At 40.0% G+C, this 21,361-nt stretch overlaps 1 protein-coding gene across 1 annotated transcript in view; it reads right to left on the reverse strand.

The window, feature by feature from the left end:
• Positions 1-63: 63 nt before the first annotated feature.
• Positions 64-21,361, reverse strand: part of LOC113148276 (brain-enriched guanylate kinase-associated protein) — a 32,248-nt gene continuing 10,950 nt past the window's right edge. The window contains exons 2-7 of the mRNA XM_026339912.1: positions 20,849-21,068; positions 18,702-18,863; positions 16,453-16,519; positions 7,655-7,762; positions 5,628-5,711; positions 64-2,814 (exon numbers count right to left, since the gene is read on the reverse strand). Coding sequence (XP_026195697.1) covers positions 1,273-2,814; positions 5,628-5,711; positions 7,655-7,762; positions 16,453-16,519; positions 18,702-18,863; positions 20,849-20,919 — 2,034 coding nt within the window. The 5' untranslated portion in view covers positions 20,920-21,068 and the 3' untranslated portion in view covers positions 64-1,272. The remainder of the gene's footprint in view (positions 2,815-5,627; positions 5,712-7,654; positions 7,763-16,452; positions 16,520-18,701; positions 18,864-20,848; positions 21,069-21,361) is intronic.

Raw genomic sequence — 21,361 nt, forward strand, 5'->3', positions numbered from 1 at the left:
TCACTTTCCTATGCATCTTTTTTATGCACATTTTGTAGAACTGCTTGCCTGGACAGTTTTTCCAGTTAATCTCTCATGAACAGAGAACTAGCACTCTTGTTCGGGTTCGTGTACCTAGTGCCAACAGTTTTGAAGAGTCAGGATAGAAATTTTGACGGCATGTGTCATATTTCTGGACAAGTATTTCTAGACAGCTGAAAACTGAAAAACATCTCTAGTATAACAACAGACTTAATCCTCTTCCTGGACCTTGGACGTGTGTTTGTGTTTTTGACAGGAAGAACATATGTTGTAACAGTAGTGTATACGTATAGTAACCATACAGCAGATATACAGTATGTACACAGTGGTGAGATACTGTAAAGGAGACCATTTTGTCCACTGAACAGGTTTAAGGCAAAATCACAAGTATCCTGGTAAAATGGTAACTTCTGCACAGTACAGCTTCAAATAAAAAAAAATACAGCTGAGTAATCATATCTCATATCTGAATCCACATAGTATTACTTTTTAATTTATGTTACGTAATAATATAATGTTTGAGTTAGAGTTGACTTTGCACATCACATTGTTTTATAGGCTTCTACAATATACTTCAGAACTTTTCTTTCAACATCTTGTGTCTTGCCATGAACATTGTGTGACATTTAAATAAAATAAATCTCTTTTGCAGCCAATTTGAAAATTCATTAAACCTTCCTTATGGTAAGTGGTGCTTACAGATTATTTCCTTGTAGCAAACTATTTAGTCAGAATTGTGATTTTCATATTTATAGGCAGTATACGGCATGCATTTCTGTAAGAGAAAATAGAAGATGGCTCTGTTCAAGGAACAGCTTGAAGTCAGCAGGGTCCTACAGCGGAGAGCATCTCCCTACTAACTCGTGAGTAATTGAGTCATTCTGTCTATTGTCTGTACTTTGTATATCAGAACAGGAGTTAGTGGTCTTTTGCTGGTTTTACTGACAGTATGTAACACCAAAAAAAGAGCAAATAGCACAGTATGTTCACTTTTTTTGTGTATTTCCTAGTGAGGATCATCAGGTGAAACAAAAAACCATACTAAATAAGTGGTCTCAGGTAGCTACACCGCATCATGACAGACAATAGAAAAAGTGTTGCAGACTGCATGAAACGTGCCTTGGCTAAGAGATACATAAAACAATAACATCGTAATACCCCATCACACCAAGTATGTGTTGCTGTAGGGAGACATACAGTACAGTAAGTTAGGAGTCATCATGCATAAAATGAGAAGCTCTCTATCTTGGCTCAGTTCAGCAGTGTACCATATAGCTGTGCCTTGGTCAAACTGTCCTTACGTGTTAGTCCCGTGCTGCCAAATTTTTGGTATCTTGGAGAGGTCTTCTTTGGAAGTGCGGGGCCGATGCTGAGAGCGGAGCTGGAGCTTGGGCGAGGCCGAACTGTTGGCCTGGGGCTGGGGTAGTGCTGAAGACTTGAGGCTTCAAGGGAGCTTTGGTGTAAGGACTCAGCAGAGCTATCTGCACTCAGATTGACATAGTCTTTCTTGCCACTGCTTGCGGAGGTCGCTCCCCCACTATTCTCCTTGTCTTTAGAGCTCCCTGAGAGGAACAGACTGCACTCTGAGTCCTGACTGTCTTCCTTGGCTCTATACAGCACAGATGTTTTCTCCTGTTTACGATGCTCCATAGGTTTGGGACTGCGACTGGGCGAAGGGGGACCCACAGCAAAACACTCGTCCAGTACACGGCTGTGGAAGACGTCGTCTCCTTCTTGGAAGCTGCTATAGAGGGACCCCTTGAGCTTACTGGAGGGGCCCATGACAAAATGGCGCTCGGAGAAACTGTATGGAGAGACCCGCCCCGTGATGTTACGATAAGAAGAGGAGAAAGTGTTGATGTCTTCCACACTGAGCTGTCTCCAGCGACTGCTCAGGTCATCTTCTGGGACCTGAACATCACCTCTGCTCTCCTGAGTACCACTACAAGCCTGGCCCAGCCCAGTTGTGGAGCCCATACTGTGAGAAGAGGCCAGGCGCGGGGTGCTGGAATGGTACGGTTCACTGAAGCATGAAGGCGTCCTTGTGTACCCTGGTGACGTGCTCTTCTGCGGGCTCCTGGGGGTCACCATGTGCTGGATGCTGTGGGACTTAGGGAAGCCTGGACTGTCTTTATCATATGAAGACATGCTTTTGCGTTCATAGTCTCCACTGCCACCATCTCGCCAGTCCATATACAGACCCTGGTGGGAAGAAGACAAGGTACTGCTGACCGTGCGCCCACACCCACCACCGACTCCTCCCTTGTCGTCTGATGCAAGGCTGAAGCTAGAGTAAGAACTGGAGGCAGGGAGGCTACCAGTGCCGAACTCATCATGCTGGTGGAAGGAGGATGAGCCCTCGTGATGAGAGAAACCTCCAGAGTGGTAAGCCTCTTCATCGGGGTTGCTGTCAGTAGAGTTATGAGCATGGAGTTGAAGCAGACCAGTGCCGTGGAGGTCAACGCTCTGCCTGCGCTCTGTATCTTGCCAGCGTTCAGGGCAATAGAGGGCCGTGTCGCTGCAGTACAGGTCAGATGTCTTGTAAGCAATGCGCCGATTGAGGTGATCGTTGCTTCCTGTGCCTGTAAGAAAGTCTCCATCCTGTGGCTGTGGGCTGGGTGATCGTGTTACAGGGCAGCTGCTTCCTGGTTCGGGCTTTTCCAGGACCTTGGCAATTATGGATGTGGGCACAGCATCAGAGTAATTGGAATGGCAGATTGCCATAGTTGTTCCACTACCCCGATTATGTTTTTCCATGTGGGAACTGATGCGTTCCTGAAAATCCAGCGGCAGCTGAGATGAGGAAGACACAAAAGAAGCTTGATAAGTAACGAGAAACATGTTGGTCTAATAATAAAGTGTTGCGGGATATGATTTCCATTTCCTCGTCCATGCACCTTGACAGTAGGTAAAGCCACTAAATATTTACAAATCCCTCAAGAGCCTTTTCACAGCCAAATTGAATCTCTTTCCAAGACATAATGAATAGTTTCTTTGTTTGCACAGTTATTTTTTTAAGGATTTTAATAATTTAAAAATCAAGTAATATACTGGCTCTGGTTTAGAAAGTACAGTATTTCATTCTTGCAAAGCTCATTCAGTCCAGACCAGCTCAAGTATCACAGGGGAGAATTTCACTTCAGAACTTCAGAACTTCTCTAATGAACTTGTCAAAAACACCATTACCTTTGTTTCTTTTCTAACATTTTTTTGTAGTTTACATATCTGATTTGCTGTCACATAAAGAACCAATGTATAATAAAACATTTATTAATAATATAAAACACTGTTTACATCTCAATTTAAATTAAACATTTCTTAGATTTCCGAATGTACTCTGTCTCTTCCCATCTGTCTCTTTTTCCATCTCTCACACAGACACATAATCTGTTTGATTGGCTCACAGTTGGGAAAACTGTTCCTGTCAATTACAGACTGGTTCTTTGTGCCTATTAAAGCTGGTCAGGGTCAGCAGGAGCTGCTACCACCACACTGGGTTCTCTCTCTTCTCCCTTTCTTTCTCCTTTCATCTCCCCTCCCTTGCTCCACTGCCTTTTCAACAAAAAAGCGCTCATTCCCTCTCTGTGTCTTTTTTTTTTTTTTAACGTGTCTTTCTTCTGTCTACCATCAAACAAATATCAGTTCCACAGAGACTGGCTTAGATTCAAATTAAGCCAGTGCTCTGGGTCTCCAGCTGGGAATTTAAAAAAAAGATAAAATACTGACTTGGCTTTGTTAAGAAATAGAAGCTCGCCTCGGCATAAAATAACCTGTATCTTTTAAGTGGAGGCTATTTTTAGCAGCCGCTGCCTCTCCCAGAGGGAAAAGAGATGGAAAGTAGGTGAGGCTGTTGGAGTGTGTGCTCCACGTAAGCTAGCTCAGCATTAGGTTCTATCTGAGGCAAGTCTTAATTAACAGTCATAGTTCTGCAGTGTTAATCCATGTGACAGCATTAACACATACAAACCCTGTTCAAATTTGTTCAATGGCTCAAAAAAACAACCTTAATTCTTCAAGATTAAAGCCATAAAATGACCCAAATGTGGAATTGTAAGAGCTGGATTCGGGACTCGAACATGGCATCCAACCACGTGTCTGAAAAAGATTTTCAGATTTGCCTCCATGTTCTGCAGATGAGGGTTTCTGTGTTTTATCACTGCTTCGGTCCCATCTGCACATTCTCTCAGGCTTTACATTGTGAAGACATTGATGTAATTCATAATAGAAAGAATAAAATCAATCAGACTTTATTTGTTTTTCAATGGTTTCACAGATGTCTCTTTTAGCACAATAGCCAATTGACAAAATGCTTTTTGGGCTGTAGGGTGTTGAAAGTGGTCACAGGAAAACATTGGCTAAAGAGCAGGAGGCAGCACCGTATCCAGCTCTCTTAATAAACCTGTGATAAAATAAACTAATCAAAAACAGCTCTTCTAGAGTTTTCAAATAACATTAGACCAAGTAGGTCAAATTCTGGTAATACAAAGAGTTAAGTTGCAGTTTTCACATTGTTTTATAGTCGGTCTTGTTTACAGGAAACATGCCTTATGGGTCAGTATCACATGGTGAACACAGGAAGTTGTAGTCTCCAAAATAGCCTTCACAGTCCAGTGCTGTCTCTGACCATTTACTGAGCCTCTCCCCTCCTTACTTACGTTACTGCTACGACTGACCACAAACTGATTATAATGATATTTATCGGTTCAGAATTTGTAGTAATTATTCAAACAAAGGTTCTTGTTGAACTGTTGACATCATTTTCTTATTTTGCATAAGTTTTGTCAATTTGCATGTGTTTTCTTAAGATGCTGGGCAACTGTAATACTAAGACCTGCGGTGATTATTGTAATGTATCAGTGACAAAACCTTTATGTGATTATATCATACAGAGTTGTTAGCTGGTTATTGACCATTATCCAATTATTTGCACTTTTTTAGCCACTGCAGCAAGTTATATGGGTTTAGTTTAGTTTAGTTCACCTTCACATTGTGATGTCCACGTTTTTATTTCAATAAATCTGCATTTCAAGATAATCTGAAAACACGTTCTCTAAACATTATCTAGGTCTACGTTGACTTTATTGTCCTGTTTCATTTATCTCATTGCTAATGAATAGTCAAATAGTCACATGTATCTGTATATATAATGCTTCAGTCGGTTATCAGCCCTTATCTCTTTTATTCTTTTGTGCATCAGGTGTCGTTTTAGATGTTCTTTCATTGATTCATTATGCACAGCCGGGATCCAGACAGATGGCACTTCAGACAGCAGACTTTCATCAGTCAGACTGAAGAGGCCATGAGCACTGTGACTCTGTCTTATTGTGAAAACCACTCATCAAGAATTTTTATGGTACACTGAAACAACAGAGTGAACCTCTCTCCATTACAGAAATCATCAGAACACTAATAAAACACAGCAAGTTCATGTAACTATCCATTAAGCTCTCCCTGCTACTTTGCAGGAAGCCAACACTAATAACTCGCTCTCAATTTGTAGTATTTTTTAATTTATGTTTAATTTATTCTTAAACCCTTTTGCTGCAGCATAGATTTGAATGAACACATTCATGCTTTTGTAGCAGTGACGGTGTTGGGGAGCTCACCTCAGACATCTTGTGTACTCTGTAATGAGACTTGGAGCACTGCAGCAGCTGGGCTGCCAGATTGCAGTCTTTCCTATACAGGTCCTGTAAGAAGCAGAAAGGGAATCTCAAGTCAATAATTGAATGCTTTAGAAATGTGTTCATTTTGGCAGCCTGATGGTTCAATAAGCTTTTGACAGCCCCTGGGAAAAATCTGAAACACTTGATTATGGCCTTCTAATTGTGGTTAAATTATTTTATAATTACTAAGGATTTCTGGGGGAAGTAGTTTAAATTTTATTTATGTAATGTTACTGTTGAGCAAAAGCAAAAATAACTTTTATCAATCTGCTGAGCAGTTTATAAAGTATTCTATATGGATCATGGGGAAGCCAAATGAGAAACCTGGCACATTTGTGGTAACACTTGTGTGAAACACATATGTAGCATAGATTTCTAAATAAATGATGCAGTACATAGTTTGGGAAAAGAGGCGTAATGGATTGGGCATTTCATTGATTTAGTGACCCGTCAGACCAAAGGAACAAAGTCCTCCATTTACACTGATAGAGTATAATTAATATATTTTTCCACTAGGTGATATCAGGGGTTTGCAGGATCTTAATTATACCTCCAAACATTTTATTTATAATGCTCTATGTCTTATTTCCCCAGCACAGTTTCAGTAGTTTTATTAGAGTTGTCCAACACAGTGCATTCACTTATCACCACCTTCCAGCCAGGAAGCGAGTACACCACTATTTATCTCTTTCACTGCACTTTTGTTCTGTAGTAGATGTTTTTTAGTAGATTTCCAGTTTCAGAGCAGAGTGAGGGTGGTCAGGTGGCACAGCAGATGCTTGGTTTAGTTGTTTGGTGTTTTTATGCATGTGTGTGGGAGGTTAGCTGGTTTAGCTCTTTCCTTTCCTTCCTCTGTTAAATTCATCCACTGATGAAGGTCAGTACTCGCTGTTCTGTAGCCTCCCTGTACATCGGTAACACCGCTGCCCTGACAGTACTTCCCACAACATCAAAGCCTTCTCTTTGGCAGGTTTCTGCTCCCCCCACCAGTTAACAGTGACTGCTGTGTGAATCACTTCATTTTCTTGCCAGGGGACATTTTGGACACCCTGTCGTTTTAGTGGACTGTTCAAATAGACCTATGAGACCTTGGTGATGTCTTAGTTAATGTGAGTTTGTGTGTTTTGTTTCTTCTTGTGTTTCAAATGACAAATAAACCCTCAAGGATTTAGTTTAGTTTTTGTTTCTTTGTGTTCCATTTTGATTGCTTTTCTGAAATGATTAGATAAAACCATTTAGTAATACATCCATGGTAACAGCCAATTGTGGTTTGAATTGATTTGACTTCTTTCATTTACAATAATATGAATATAAAACATTTTCTTTAGCGTTACCAGCTCTCTAGCCAGCTCACCGTTAACTATAATAGGACATTTTCCACAGCCTGATAATGAACCTTGACTTCAATCAGGCCCAATTGATGCTAATAGCTAATAGTACTGTAGACCACAGAGAGAAATTTAACCTAACCTGCAGCCCCAGGAGAAATACTAGTAAAGTTACTTCAGACAGAGTGAGGCACTAGTTTGCCCCTTGCCCTGGTCTGGTCTGTGCAGCCCTGAGGATGCCCTTTGGTTTTACTATAATCCCTATAAAACGTCCAGCGGGTTAGAGTTCATTCCTGTTTATGCTGTGGCGCCTTGAAGCACAAATATGCAGGATGTTGCAGTAATACAATAAATATGACATTTTTAGTAAGACTAGATACACATGAACTGATGTTTTACTGCTGATGAGGCTAAATTACTGACTACTGACTGAAGGAAAGAAACCACCTCTGCGTCTCTGTGGCCCCGAACACCTGAAGCTTCTGCTGAATTTGTGAATCTACAGGTGAAATATACCTTGGCCATCAACTGTACTGTACTGTGATATGTGATTTACATTAGTCTTACTTTATGTTAGCACAACGACGGCAGGGATGTCAGTGGGAGCCCATAATAAATGATGGAGTCTTGGGTACTCACGTTGTCCTCTCTGAGCTTATTAATGGTGATCTTCGCTTCCATGAGGTGGTTGTTGAGGACGATGATCTCCCTGCTGAGGGCTCTCTTTTCCTCTTCATGGAGCTGAGACTGCAGCGTAGGAGAATCAAAAAGGCAGGAGAGAAATTGGGGGGGAAAAAGACAAAGGAAGACAATAGATGATAAGGGGAGAGTTACAGGGTTAGGGGAAAGAGTTGAGTGTTGAGATAACAAGAGAACGATGTGGGAGCCAAAGTTGGAAGACCAACAGAGGGAAAATAAGATGATAGAAGAGGGGAAGAAAAATGAGAGGAAGAAAGCCGTAAGTCAGTATCAGTGTGAAGCCGGTGCCAGCAGCAGGTCTTAATTAAAAGAAGATTACACTTGCCAGAGCGCGTATCATATCAATTACTCTGGGAGTAAGAGAAATAGAGGGGGTGAGAGGGAAAAAAAAAGGGAGAGTGCGAGTTGGGGAGAAAGATAAATGAAACACTCATTCCATTTTCAGCGATTACTGTCAAAGAAATGCAAAATGACTGTGGTGGAGTGACATTTCAGCCCCACTAACAGCACAGCCTAATGATAGTGATGTCTGCCTACATTTATCTCATCAACTGTTCGCCACATTGTCCTGACGTCTGGCACATCTTCAGTGTTCTGAGGTTTGTTTTGAGTTGTTTCGGTGGCCCTAACCTTCAAGGTAGAACATGAACCTACATTAAACTAACGAGGTAGACTGTTAGCTTGGTTATTAGATAGATGTACTGCAGGTGCTAAGAATCATGCAACCTAACATCTACAATTCATTGAGAATGAGCAGCAAACTCCATCTACAAATGAAAACTGTGTGCTAAAGTCAAAAGCTCTAAACCAAGTCCAGGATGTTGTGGAAATAAAATAAATTCATTGAGATTATTTCAGTGAGTTTGTTAATTGTCATCATTTAGATTTAGTGACATTGCGGTCTCTAGCGCCCAGTAGTGGATTCTGTCTGCAAAGTAATCTTTCGATGCCTCACACACACACACACACTCACACAGAGTAATAATAGTAAAATACATTGGCTATTGCTGCACAGCACCAGCTGACAAATGATCCAACTCCGAGGAGTCGCTTGGCCTCCCACCCTTCTCCCTTCTAATCTCTCAATGGCGGTGATTGTTTTGAAATACAAAAGTGCAGAGCCCGTCTAATAGGTGGCAATTAATGTCAGTTTAAGCAGTAGGCCAGCATTGATATTCAAATCCAATTCTGTTAGGGTCTCATTAATCAGCTGTCGAGACATGCAGCTGGCTGGCACTCGTTCTCCAGCTCATTACTCTGGATTTCAATTCATATTTAGTAATGCTGACAGTGCAGATGACCACATCAGGGCATTAGAGATCAAATATGTAATTGCTCCCTGTTAACATGATGTTTTAATGGATTTCTCACTCAGTGGTTAATAATCATAATACCCTTATAACTTAATACATTGCTGGTTAATGTGATCAGATTTGATCAAAACTGCAGATTTACTACTTACGTTTGACTAAATGCTTTTACACCTATATTTAGTGATTAACTTCAACAATGTCTTAATACTAGCATGTATAAATAATGATACAGTATCCAACAGGCAGATTCAGCTTTAATATCTGATTCGTCTCTGGTCATGTTGTGCTAAATGTGTTTCAGACTTGGAGTAAGGTTAGGTGTGATGCTAGCTGCAGTGAGCCTACATGTGGCAGAAAGTGTGAATCTGCCACTTTGAAGCCAGAAGCTATCTTTTTTTTCCCTTCCCACTATAGCTGCTGGCTTTGATAACTTCTCAGTGATCTCCTGGATCTTCTAACTCACAGTACTGCTGCTCCACTTGCACATTATTAGAGGCACAATTAGAAACAGGGTCTACCTACAGTGCGTATCGACTAAAAATGAACAGAGGGCAGTGTTAATAGGCTTGATGTGATGAACATGATCTTGCAGTGTATTTTGGGAATAGGGAGGAAGTGTGAATTTAATTAAAGCGTTACGGCTAGCAGAAGAATCACAGCTGTGCACACTGATTGTTGCTATCTCGACCAGTCACACAGTGTTGGATACACAGGCTATCACCAAGACGTTCTTATCAGTTGGTGTCACACATAGGGAAGAGCAGAAAAATTAATATGCACATTTTAACTATCGCATCTTAAGCGCATTGACCCAGTGGAGGAGGGGAGATGTTCCTCAGCACGTTCGGAGGCTCGCTGCTGCCTGTTTTAGTCGTTTCTAAATCCGCATCTGCAGGTTTCTTCTAATTAGTGAGCAAAAGGTGAAGATGAGCAGTGAACGCACCTTTAAAGCGTGGAAGTGGCTGAAAAGTGTTGTGGTAACATTGTACCTTGAAAGTCACTTTGGATAAATGCGTCTCCCAAATGACTAAATGTAAATGTGAAGCCTGACTGATTTGAATATTCTATGGAATAAAACAGTAACAATGAATACAAAACTTTTAGCATTTTGTTTTTTTTTTCTTGTTGTCTTGTTTCAATTATTGATCGGGAGGATTTGTTTAGTGCACCGAGCATAAACAGTGCAAAATATGTCAGTTTTTCCTAAGACACCCTCAGTTTGTTTGAGGTATTCTGTTGCAGATTCTTCCTCTTCACTGGACAACAAATGAAGCCTAAACCCCATGAGATGCAATTACTGAAGACTGTGGTTCACAGAGTAGAGCAAAAAAATAAAAAATTCAGTCCCATTTAATAGTAGAGTCTTATTTTCTTGGTGGTGGGGGACAGAAAAGGAGTAAATTAGATTTTCTAACCTCATTACAGAGGATTTTCACGTAAAGACACCAAGGATGGCTAAAGTCGTGAACAAAACGGATTCTGGAGACCCCAAAAAGTCAGCCAACGGATACAAAAGGAGGGTGGGAGAAGAAGCTAATATTCCAGTAATACAAGCGTGTAACTGGTATAATGGATAAAAGATGAAATTGAACCTTGCATCTAGGACTATTCTGGTGGTTTTAGAAGTCACATGTCCAGTACCGCACCTTTCTGTAGGAAAGCTTACACCTCAAGTTTCCGAGGAGCAATGGGGAATAACTCTGTAGTTATTCCAGTGAGTACTGGGAGTTTGCAGTTTATGTGTATTTGGTGGACTTTGGTGGAGAAGGCTTAAAAACATGTCGCTTGGGGAGGCTTGCATCTTATCATCTGGTCCATTTAACATTTACTGTTGTTTGGTGCCATCAGAGTCGTCCTTCGTCAGTTTCTGTTTATGACTAATGAAAAAGGTGCAGACACAGAATGGAAAGTGTCCAGTTTGGGGAACTCCAGCTTGCACTGGGGTGGTCTGCAGCCAAATATGAGGCTGCTGGATGAGACTCAGCACCTCCAACTCTGTGGTCATGATTTGGTAAATGGTGGATTGCTTCTTCTACATTGGGACTGAATTGCTGCGCACGTTCAGGAGTTTAAGGTTTTGTATCTCTGTGTCTTGTTCACAACTGAAAGTAAAATGACAATGAAAGACTGACAGACAGATTGGTGTGGCTTCAATATTTACCAGTCAAGCTATATTCCAACCCTCACTTCAAATGAGTTTCCTCCATTTACTGTAAGGAGTAGAGAAATGTGGGGGGTGCTCAAAGTAGAGATGCTAAGAGCTTGGGATGCCTCCTTCCCTTTGGAAGTGTTTCATGCATGACCAACTAGTAGGAGACCTCCAGGGGAGACTCAGAACAGTGACAAAGTTGTATATCTCATCTGGTAACACCCTAAGGTCCTCCAAGAGGGGCTGGGAAATGTGTCAGGGGACAGGGACATCTGGACTATCTTGCTTAGCTTGCAGCCTGCAGGTTGACGCCAAATAAATGGCAGAAAATGAAATGGATAGATATATACCTCACATTACATTTTCTGAAGCACTGAGAGATCCATCACAGTCACCATATGACTCCACTCAAACATTTTATTTGTTGGGATTAGAGTCATTGTTGCTGGTGTGAAGACGGACACTGGTTGGATACTCTTCGTGACAAGAAAACTGCATTTATGAGCTTGTTGTAGTTGTACTCAATGGAAACACTTTTCTCCCATATGTATGGTAAGCTATGAAATTTGTGCAATGAAAACACCAGATTTTATTATTGATACTGCTTCTGGTTTATTGCCCAACCTGCTTTTTCTGGTGCAGGAAAATTCCCCAGTAAATAGTTCTGCTGGGTGTCACTATGACACCGCTCTGTGGTGTGTAATTTGTACATTTCATTGAAAAGTTTTGATTAACCACAGCGGTACTGATGGCACTAATTGGTGCACTGCAGTCTGCCCTTGTTGCTGCTTATTGAAGAGAAGAGCAACACATACAGCACAGAGAGGTATTCTCATGCAAAGCAACATAAAGACACGTCTCTCACTTACATTTATTATTTTATGGGAACCTGTAACTTCAAAAACAGCACTTTAATACTACTTATACAAAAAAAAACAAGGTTTATGTAAAAATGTCCCTTTCTGTTTATTCTCATATACACTTTTTGTATATGTTCCATGTTTTATTTAGATGTCAGCTGCCAAACGTGATAAAATGAAAAGTATTGATCCTGTAATAAATATTATTGATCATTTTATGTTTTTTTTATTATTGAGGCTTGGCTACTAAATGATGAGATGCCCCAGAGATTAGACAGAGCCTACAGAAATAATGGAGACTGTGACGGGCAATAGACAAACAAATCTACAGTTGTAGATATAAATGTACTGCACACCAAAAACAACGGTAAACACAGCAGCCTCACGGGGGCTGGATCTAGCAGTCGTATTTCATTATTGACTGTTCTATTGATCAAATGTTTAATTGGGTTATTATTTATTTAGTACACATAATGACCGCAGTGAGTTATTGAGTCCTGACTGATGACTTACTATTACATGATTTTTCAGACCAGTAGAAAAATCTTTTTTAATTTATGTTGCTGATTATCAATATATTGTTATACTTTTGCAGTTAAGATTTCTTAAATTTACTTAATATTTCACCTAAAAATGACATTTCAGTCTGAATGGAACTTATCTGGTTCTTTTATAAAACATTACATGATTGACAACAACATGCTATAGCTATCATGTATAATATACATTTTATTATTTACCAAGTGGACCAATCAAAGTTGTTACTGTCTCTGTTGCTGTTGCTGTTGCTCTGAGGGACCGTTTACATGTCTGGCGAGGTCCGGCCGAGGCCAGAAATCAACCATTTTCATTAAAACAAAGTAAAAGTACGTTATTTGTACTGTATTATTTCACAGTAATTTTTTTTCTGTAATACTTCTGATTATTAAGTCAACTTTACTCACAGCAGCTGTCTTTAGCAGTGACAACTGCAGATGAAGTGCACATTATACAGAACAGTCATTGAGTATTTAGAACCACAATGACCTTCAGTACCATGGACAGCTCCTTCACAAATGAATTACAAATGTCCGGCGTATTTTAATAGAAAAATATAAGATAAAACACTATACATATATTAATCGTAAACTTCATAGTTAGAATTATATAAAACTGTATTATATATATATATCTGTAAGTATTTTAACTAATATAATTAGAAGTGCTGGTAGTTTTTCTAGTAGTACAACTTGAATTCATCCTCCATCCTTTCTCTCATAGGCTGTGGTGTATTTTGGGAGGACAACAAGCTACCTGACTAACAATTGTATGCAAATCTTTCTTTTCTGCTTGCACCAGCAGTGTCTCACAAGAGGCTGAAAGATTAATTTGAACTCCCACTAAACTGTCTCACAGGCACCAAGCTATAACTAGTCCAACACCAGCTCTGCCAAAGCTACAGCGTATTTTCTTTAATGTGGAGACAGAAATGTATTCTTCCAGCTTCTTCTGTAGCACTGTTTATCTACACATCAAATCAGCTCCCTCTTGATCCACATGGAGTACAACCTCTCCAATGTCATCACACTGTGCATCTTGTCAGTTCTTCTAGGTGTTACTTTCTCGCTTTTCTCTTTATGAATTCGTTTCAGTCTTTACTGTTTTTCCATTGACCTTGCCAGTTCGGGCGTCTCAGAACTTTTAATCACGTCTCTGATTTGATTGGAGCTGCCTTTATCACTGTCTGCCTGCACTGTCTTCTACAAAAGAACATGTTTCCCCCTTGAAATGCCATTGCATGACATGACATCAAAAGAAATGGCAATCCCAATGAGGCCTGTCGCTAAAAAAGAACCCTAAACTGTCTCCTGCCATGAAGACCGATTTGCTACACCAAGGCTCTCTGCTAGAGAGACAATCCCTTTGAAAGCCAACAGTTTGCACCATCATTTTCACATGACTAGAATACACTGATGTGTGTTGTATGAGAGGAATGATCCATGATGAAAGACATTTCAGGCTCTCAGTTTATTCATGGCATGACAAAGCACTAAGGATTACACAGGAACATCACAAATAATAGGCTGCAAATACCGAAACACAGACGCTGTTGTAAATGGCTGTCATCTGAACGTACAGTACGGTGTTTAATGTCTCGGTTGATTTATTACAATCTTTTTACCTCACTGAGCCCCCGACATGCATGAATTCACCGAAAGACACACCCAGAAAATCACTATTATTTGAAAACGTAGGTATTCACACTAGTGACTGCTTACTTTAAAGGGTCACTTCACCCAATTAATCATAGTGGTAAGAAGTGGTTTCATCTCCATAAGGTCGCAAGACAAACAGCAGATAACCTGTCGCTCAAGAACTAGTTAAAACATGCATACATCACCCCCTGCCTTGAGTCTCCATGCTAATATAACCATCTCCTGCTTCCAGTCACATATAATGTGCACATCAATCACACATATAATCACATATAAAGTGCAAATATATATATGCACACGCTGGATTTTTATAGTGAGGAATAGACAGAAAAGCAACATGCACTATGAAAATCAGCTGACTACAAAGTGCATTTTATAGTATCCCACTATTAGGCACCCATGGGTAAATGTTTTTGCTACTGGCTTGCACTCTGATACTTTCACACAGTCTTCAAGCCCTACGGACCAAACTTCTGATGAGATTATAATCCATTTTAATTAAGATACAGTAAGTTATAAGGATGGGCTCTGCTGTAGAGCCAGCACATCTTCTGCAGCGATTCTGGCTGATAAATCCTAAAACCAGGGGCGGGAGAGGGAAAACGCTCAGGAAACCTCTCAACCTGATGTGATTGGACAGCTACTGCCGAGGTGACCAGAACCGCAGTTAGCTATAATAGTTTTCTAACAGGGCTGCATGGCAGGTAAGACCAATTACTTTGGACATTGATTGCGCTCCCTGTCTTTGATCATGTAATTGCTTTGAGAGAGATGAGAGTGCTTCTGCTGCTAAACAGGTGTGTTCAAATCGATTATAGTAGATTTCTCATTTCTCAGACAAGAGGCAGAGCGAGAGTTAGAGCGAAAGAGCAGAGACAGTAAATGTCATTATCACTCTTAAATTATCTGGCACACACTAGACTATAGTTTATCATTATGTCATTTGATATGAGCACTGTATTTGACGAGCTGAAGCTTGTGTGTTTATCAGTAGTTTGTCTTTCTTCCTGCCTCTCACCTTTAAACTCGTCTAGCACTTTTCCAGTTATCTTCCCAATAGAGGTTAAAACCTCTCAGCATGGTTCCAAACTCTTAATACACTCATTAAGCTACATGTGGAAATGGATGCCGATTACATTACATTACCCTCGTTTGGTGGATCGATGTGCAGAGTGTGTCTACAGTGCAAAAGAGCTGCAAGAAAACTTTTTCCCATATGCAGTTGTAGGCGACTAAAAGATAAACACTGTGTACTGTGTATTACTGTGTCTTTGGTCATGTTAAGGAAAAAATTGACTGTCAAAATAAAGGTGTCACATCTCATGCTTCAACTACTGTTGACTTGTTCAGTTTTAACCAAGAATATCTTTCTATAATCTAACAATTCCACGTGAGAAGAAAGATTGTATGTGTACGGTGGAAAATATGTTTATTTTCTCTCGGCTTTAACTTCAAAGGTCATAAATAGTTGAGGTGAGTTCAGGAAACAGTTGCTGCCAAGAATTTGTTTTGGATGTTTTTGTTCAACTGGTGAAACATATAATGAAAAGAAGAAAAATAAACTCATATAATCATATAAACTATCTGACTCTCTAGAACAAGAACTCGCTGGCATCCTCATAACCACAGTACTTCCTGTTCTCAAATAAATGATTCCTGGTCAAGGTTTGGTTCAAAAGCTGTTTGGCTTTGTGTGTGTGTAGAAGTATGTGTTGGAGTTCACATCACCTTTATCCCATTATCTTCTTATATCTTTTATGACAGTTAAAGGGAAGAAGTATACATTTACTTCCATCGCTTCTCCTACCTTACACTGTACATGTACATACTAGATATAAACGTATTTCATCATAGATGTGCCAAACTAATGTCCACAGTTCAATTATCCTTTTCTTTCCATCTCTCAATAATATCAACTGAAACATGAAGGAAAAATGGCAATAAACTCTGAAGACACCAAATAAAAGTGATGATTAAAACTGTTTTTTACAAGGCTGAATAATAATAAATGGTTTTAGTCAAAAGAAACTGTTAACGGAAACTCAATCGCCTCCAAACCCTGACTCCGAACCCTGTAAAGGAGGTTCTCAGATATAAAGTAAAGACAAATGCTCAAACTTAAATCGTTGAGCATGTCAAGTAAAGGTTGGCCAATTAAAGATAAACCTGACAACAACAACAATCAGTAAAAAGTGCAAATGCTTCAGCGGGGCTTCCTTACCGTCCTGTGCATCTTGTCCTCCAAATCCTGGTTGATCCGCTGTAAAGCTGCATAGCTACTCTGGATCCTAAACAAAAAGAATTATGGCCTGTTAAAACAACTATTTACAACATCAGATGACTATTTTACTGTTTTACTGTTCATAAATGACAAAAACAGAAAAATAAAAACACAGAGAAATAAATAAATTACAGCATCAGTGCATGATGATGGATCTCTGAGGGGATTTGCAGGATATTTTAAGAACTGACTCAGATTTAAAGATCACTCAGGACTGTTGAAATAAAACAGTAAAAAAATGCTGATGATATGTTTTAGTGCCACAGAAGTAGATAGTAAGAAAAAAATATGCAATCATGAAAAAGTCCATAAATATTTTATGATAGAAAATCAGTAAACATGCAGAAGCCGACCAGTAGCATCGACTCTGCAGCTGAAGACTAATGCTTTAAGCTTTAATGCATTTTCTTCCTTAATTCCCTTTTGCTTTTGTACTTCCTGCGCTCTGTCTCTTGCTCTTCTTTTATTTTATCTTCTCGTAAGACTTCTAGTGCATTAGTGAGCTTAATGGAACAGAACCTCTTGGCTCTTATTTGTTAACTTGTTTCTGGTGTCTTTTATTATGTAACCTTCAGGGTCACATTTTCACATCGGTTGCTTCTCACGCCTAAGAGAGTGTTGATAAACCAACATTTGCAGCACGGCTCCATTAACCAGACTGATGTGTCAGTGGATACAAAAAGCATAAAACTAAAAGCTGAAAGAGATTTGAGAAGATAAAGAAGGAGCATAAATGAAATCGAGAGTGGACCATTGACAGAAGACAGACGTTTGTTGTAAAAACTACTGTCGTGAGTGGCAACATTGAGCAGTCTTATTATTTAATTTAACTGGAGCATTAAGAAGTTCATCTAGCTCTACCTATCGCTCTGCTGGTTAATATTAGGGAGAGAGAAGTGGTTGGGCTATGCTGATCACGAGGGATTTGTGCACGTCCTGAAGGCTCTGAAACTCCCCTGGGCGCGCACAAATATGGCCACACTGTCTGCTTTCCAACTTTTCAAGTTTTTGGGCACAGACAAGTTTCACGGAAGAGTTTGAAGTGTCTTTAAGCAGCATGTTTATCACATTTATTTATACCGTGACCACAGAGAACGCTCAGTTCTGTCTGACCAGGAGCTCTGCAGAATTTGCAGATAATCTTGTTGCTCTGAGATGATCATCACGCTGCTAAATTAAAACTCAGAGCTGGAAGGCCACTCATCTAGTCATCCACTCAGCACTAGGCTACAGCTTTCTCTCCCTGTTAAAATAATAAATTAAGATGTTTTTACAAATAGATAGTCCCAAAACACTATTCATATTTAAAGAGCATTCTACCCGGATCTGAATATATATATTTCTGGCAAAAGGTCATGATTGATTCTATCCAATGGAGTGAAAAAGAGTTTGAGGTTCATCATTATTGCATGAAATTTTAATTACAATGTATTCATTTGTGATCATTGATACTTTATTAAAAAATAAATAAATAAAGAGCCCATGTGTCATCTCACTTACTTGTTGTTGTTTGGTGGTTATTTATTAGACATGTGCCTGAATTGGCCAAATCTGGTAAACGGGTATCTAACAATCATCATACAAATACTTTACAGTATACAGTACATAAATGTGCATAGATGCATATGTGTGATTAGGGTTTGGCAACTAAAATGCCTGATTAACTGAAAAATGTGGATCACTCAGATATTTTACATTTAATTACTAGAGACACTGAGCTGCAAAACTTCAGATTAACCTCACATATGGGAATCTTTTCTCATCATACAACAGATTACATCCATTCCAATATGAAATGATTTTATATGGAGTATGTAGAATAATATAGAAAAACAAAGTCAGGGTTTATTGACTGGAGTTATAGAGACAGTGTGCTCAAAGAAAAGTGCTTGTAGAATCACTGAACAGTGTCTGAACCCCTCCTCCCTTTGTTTCTTTTCTTTCTATGTCTGCTCTTATTGTTCAGTTTTAATACAACTACTTCAGTTTCATACATGAACACAAACAAAACAATTAATACCACAGCGGAGACTGCCCATAACTGTTTGCTCTTCTCTATGATGGCATGCTTTGGGCTTACCAACTATTATGCCTTTGGCGTCACAGCTCGACTTGCGGGAGAGTTACACACCTCATCATCTCATAATATCATGCATAGATAATAGCGTCATGCATTTGTGCATACGCACCTGCGAAGTTTCTCTGTAAATTTCTCCAGTTCCTCCTGGGCCCGGCGCAGCTCAGTTTCCAGATACTGCCGAGTAGAGTCAAACTCTGTTTCCACCATCTCTAGTTTGTGGGTGGTGTACGACAGGCGCTTACGGAGGTCATCCTTGTGGTCGTGGCAAGAGCTGAACAGGCAGTAGAGACAACAGGATTCAAGACAACACAATCACAACACAGATGTACTTACATTGCTGTCAAAGTTTGTCAGATTTGTGAAGCCTAACAGAGAGAGAGAGAAAACAAAGACAGAGCCCAGCAGAAATGCAATAGAGCAAAAAGTGTATATGCTTGTTATGTGAGAGGGAGAGAAGGGGGTGAAGTGTAGCTGGAGTGTAATTCAGTTTGGAGTAAGAGAGGTCCCAGGGCCAATGGGGAGGAGGAGATGGATGGAGGAGGAATACTAATTATTTCCCATTCACAGGGAGAGGGTAGAGCTGGGACAGAAGCTCCCATTGGTGTAATGGTGAATTCCATTACACAACCCCCCTATCAAATCCCTGAAAGAATAGGAAAGGATTAGAAAAGCACAGACCATCGGTGATTCATAGAGGAAGTGGTGAAAATATAGAATGAACCACAGCTTCGTGTGTGAGTAAGCTTTCAAAGAGGGTGAAAGAGAGAGAGAGTCCAGAGTGATACAGTCTCAACACCACCACCACTACCACCAACATCACACCAGCCAGGGAGCAATTTTTCATTTGTGAGTTTGATGCAGGTTTGAGAGTGATAGATGAAAACATAACAACAAGACTGACTGTGGGAACGGATGTGGCAATGAACGGCTAGAGATGGAAAGCAGGGGTAGTGTGCACTCTGGGGGATTTAGCATTTTGCCAGACTGATGGATATTTGGCTTATGGAGAGCTTCATTGGCTCAATGCTGCCGACCAGCAGGAGCCATGAGAGCTCCTCCAAGTTCATCTAGGCCCAGAGCCTCGATGAGCTGGCACAAAAGGAAGAGAAAATTGTGTCCACAGATAGACTTATAGACTTGTGTCAAAGCATGGGATGGGACGGGTAATGGACTACTATAAATGTTTAACTTGGTTGAAGAGCTCTTAACCTTCATCAAGCAGCAAAAGGTTGTTAAAAGGTTGAAGGGAGACCAGATCTCTCACATGTATCTTTCTTAATTAACTAAATAACAAGTAAAATTACTTGTGCGGTTTATAGGCTGATGTCAATCAACATGGAGCAGAGCACAAAGGCACAGGTGTGTGGTCAAAATAGTAATTTAGTAATATAGTTAGACTGTAAAAAACACAGTTACACAATGTGTGTAATGGCTCTTGCCATAGGCGGTCGCATACTGGAGGGGGTGCTGCTGCAAGCCCTCAAAAAAATAAATAAATACAGAAAAAAACAAACCATATCTGGCTAATCTTGCCCAGGGCACCAAAATGGCTTGAGCCAGCTCTAAACAGAGAGTTATATATGTTTTTAGTTTAGACAAACCAAATAAAAACCTGTGCATTCAACATACAAGAACCTCTACATTAGGTCTCCAGCTTGTTTGCATCTCATACTTTCCCAGACATTTTCTCAGATGAATAAGCTGTTGGTGATCTTCTCTTAAAGCTCATTATCTGTAGATGATTGGATGGAGACTGATAGAGAGATATTGCAATAGATCAACAGAAAGATGAGAGAGTGAGGAGTTCATGCATCCAGCTTGCTGAATCTTAGAAACTTGTGTCCTTGAACCTTATAATAAAACTAAAACTTTATTATAACTAGCTGCATGTGATGCTCTAAAATCACATGGCAAAGAGACCTATGATTGTAATGTGAAAGGTGCTCTGGGCTTTTACCACTAAATAATACTGGTTTATTTTATATCTGAGCACAGCTATTGATTTTTTTAAGGATATTTTACTGGCTTTCAGGTGTAAAGGACTATTGTTGGTAAAATGAAGTGAAGCATTTGAAAGTAGATGTCAGCTGATACAAAACAAGATATGAAGATGAACGATGGAAATGAATGGATGCTACATCATGTTTTCATGACCTCCTAATTAGAATCCATTTCCATTACGCTGAATGAATGAAATGGATTTCTAAATAATGGGGCTGATGAGGTCCAAACACTCCACAGACCGACTCATCTTACCTTCTTTTCTGATGTTTGCAACCGTTTCTCTGGGTTTTGAGGGCAGTTTTGCCAATATATATCTTTTTCATATTTTTCTCTCTACCTCCTCTCTTGTGTGTGTAGATGTTGCCTCCTGTGCTGCTGGTCGTTGCAAGTTTGAACGCAAACCACAGACCAACAGTCAAAGCTCTAAGTCTTGCCTGGGGAGGCAGATAGGAGTTGGCTATCTGTGATGACCCTGGCAAGAGAGCAGAGAAAACAGCTTTGAAGTCCTGCAGATTTAGCAGCACATTTAGTTCTGTTGACCCTTGAGAAAAACAGAGATTGTGTGGATTGAGAAAATGAGCCAGTTTGCTATGACAGAGCAGAGCCAGGGGCTCAATTAGGTAAGTTCAGTAAACAAACTCAGATAGCACAGTGTGCAATACTTTGAATCGCCGCACCTCCAGTTGAACTTTGTACTTCCTATTAAAAGATCAGTGCACTAAGATCTGTTTCTTATACATAATCCATGATACAAGCGCATCTGAA

Source organism: Anabas testudineus, chromosome 22 (genome assembly GCF_900324465.2).
Source record: "Anabas testudineus chromosome 22, fAnaTes1.2, whole genome shotgun sequence".
In the NCBI taxonomy this organism is placed as follows: Eukaryota; Metazoa; Chordata; class Actinopteri; order Anabantiformes; family Anabantidae; genus Anabas; species Anabas testudineus.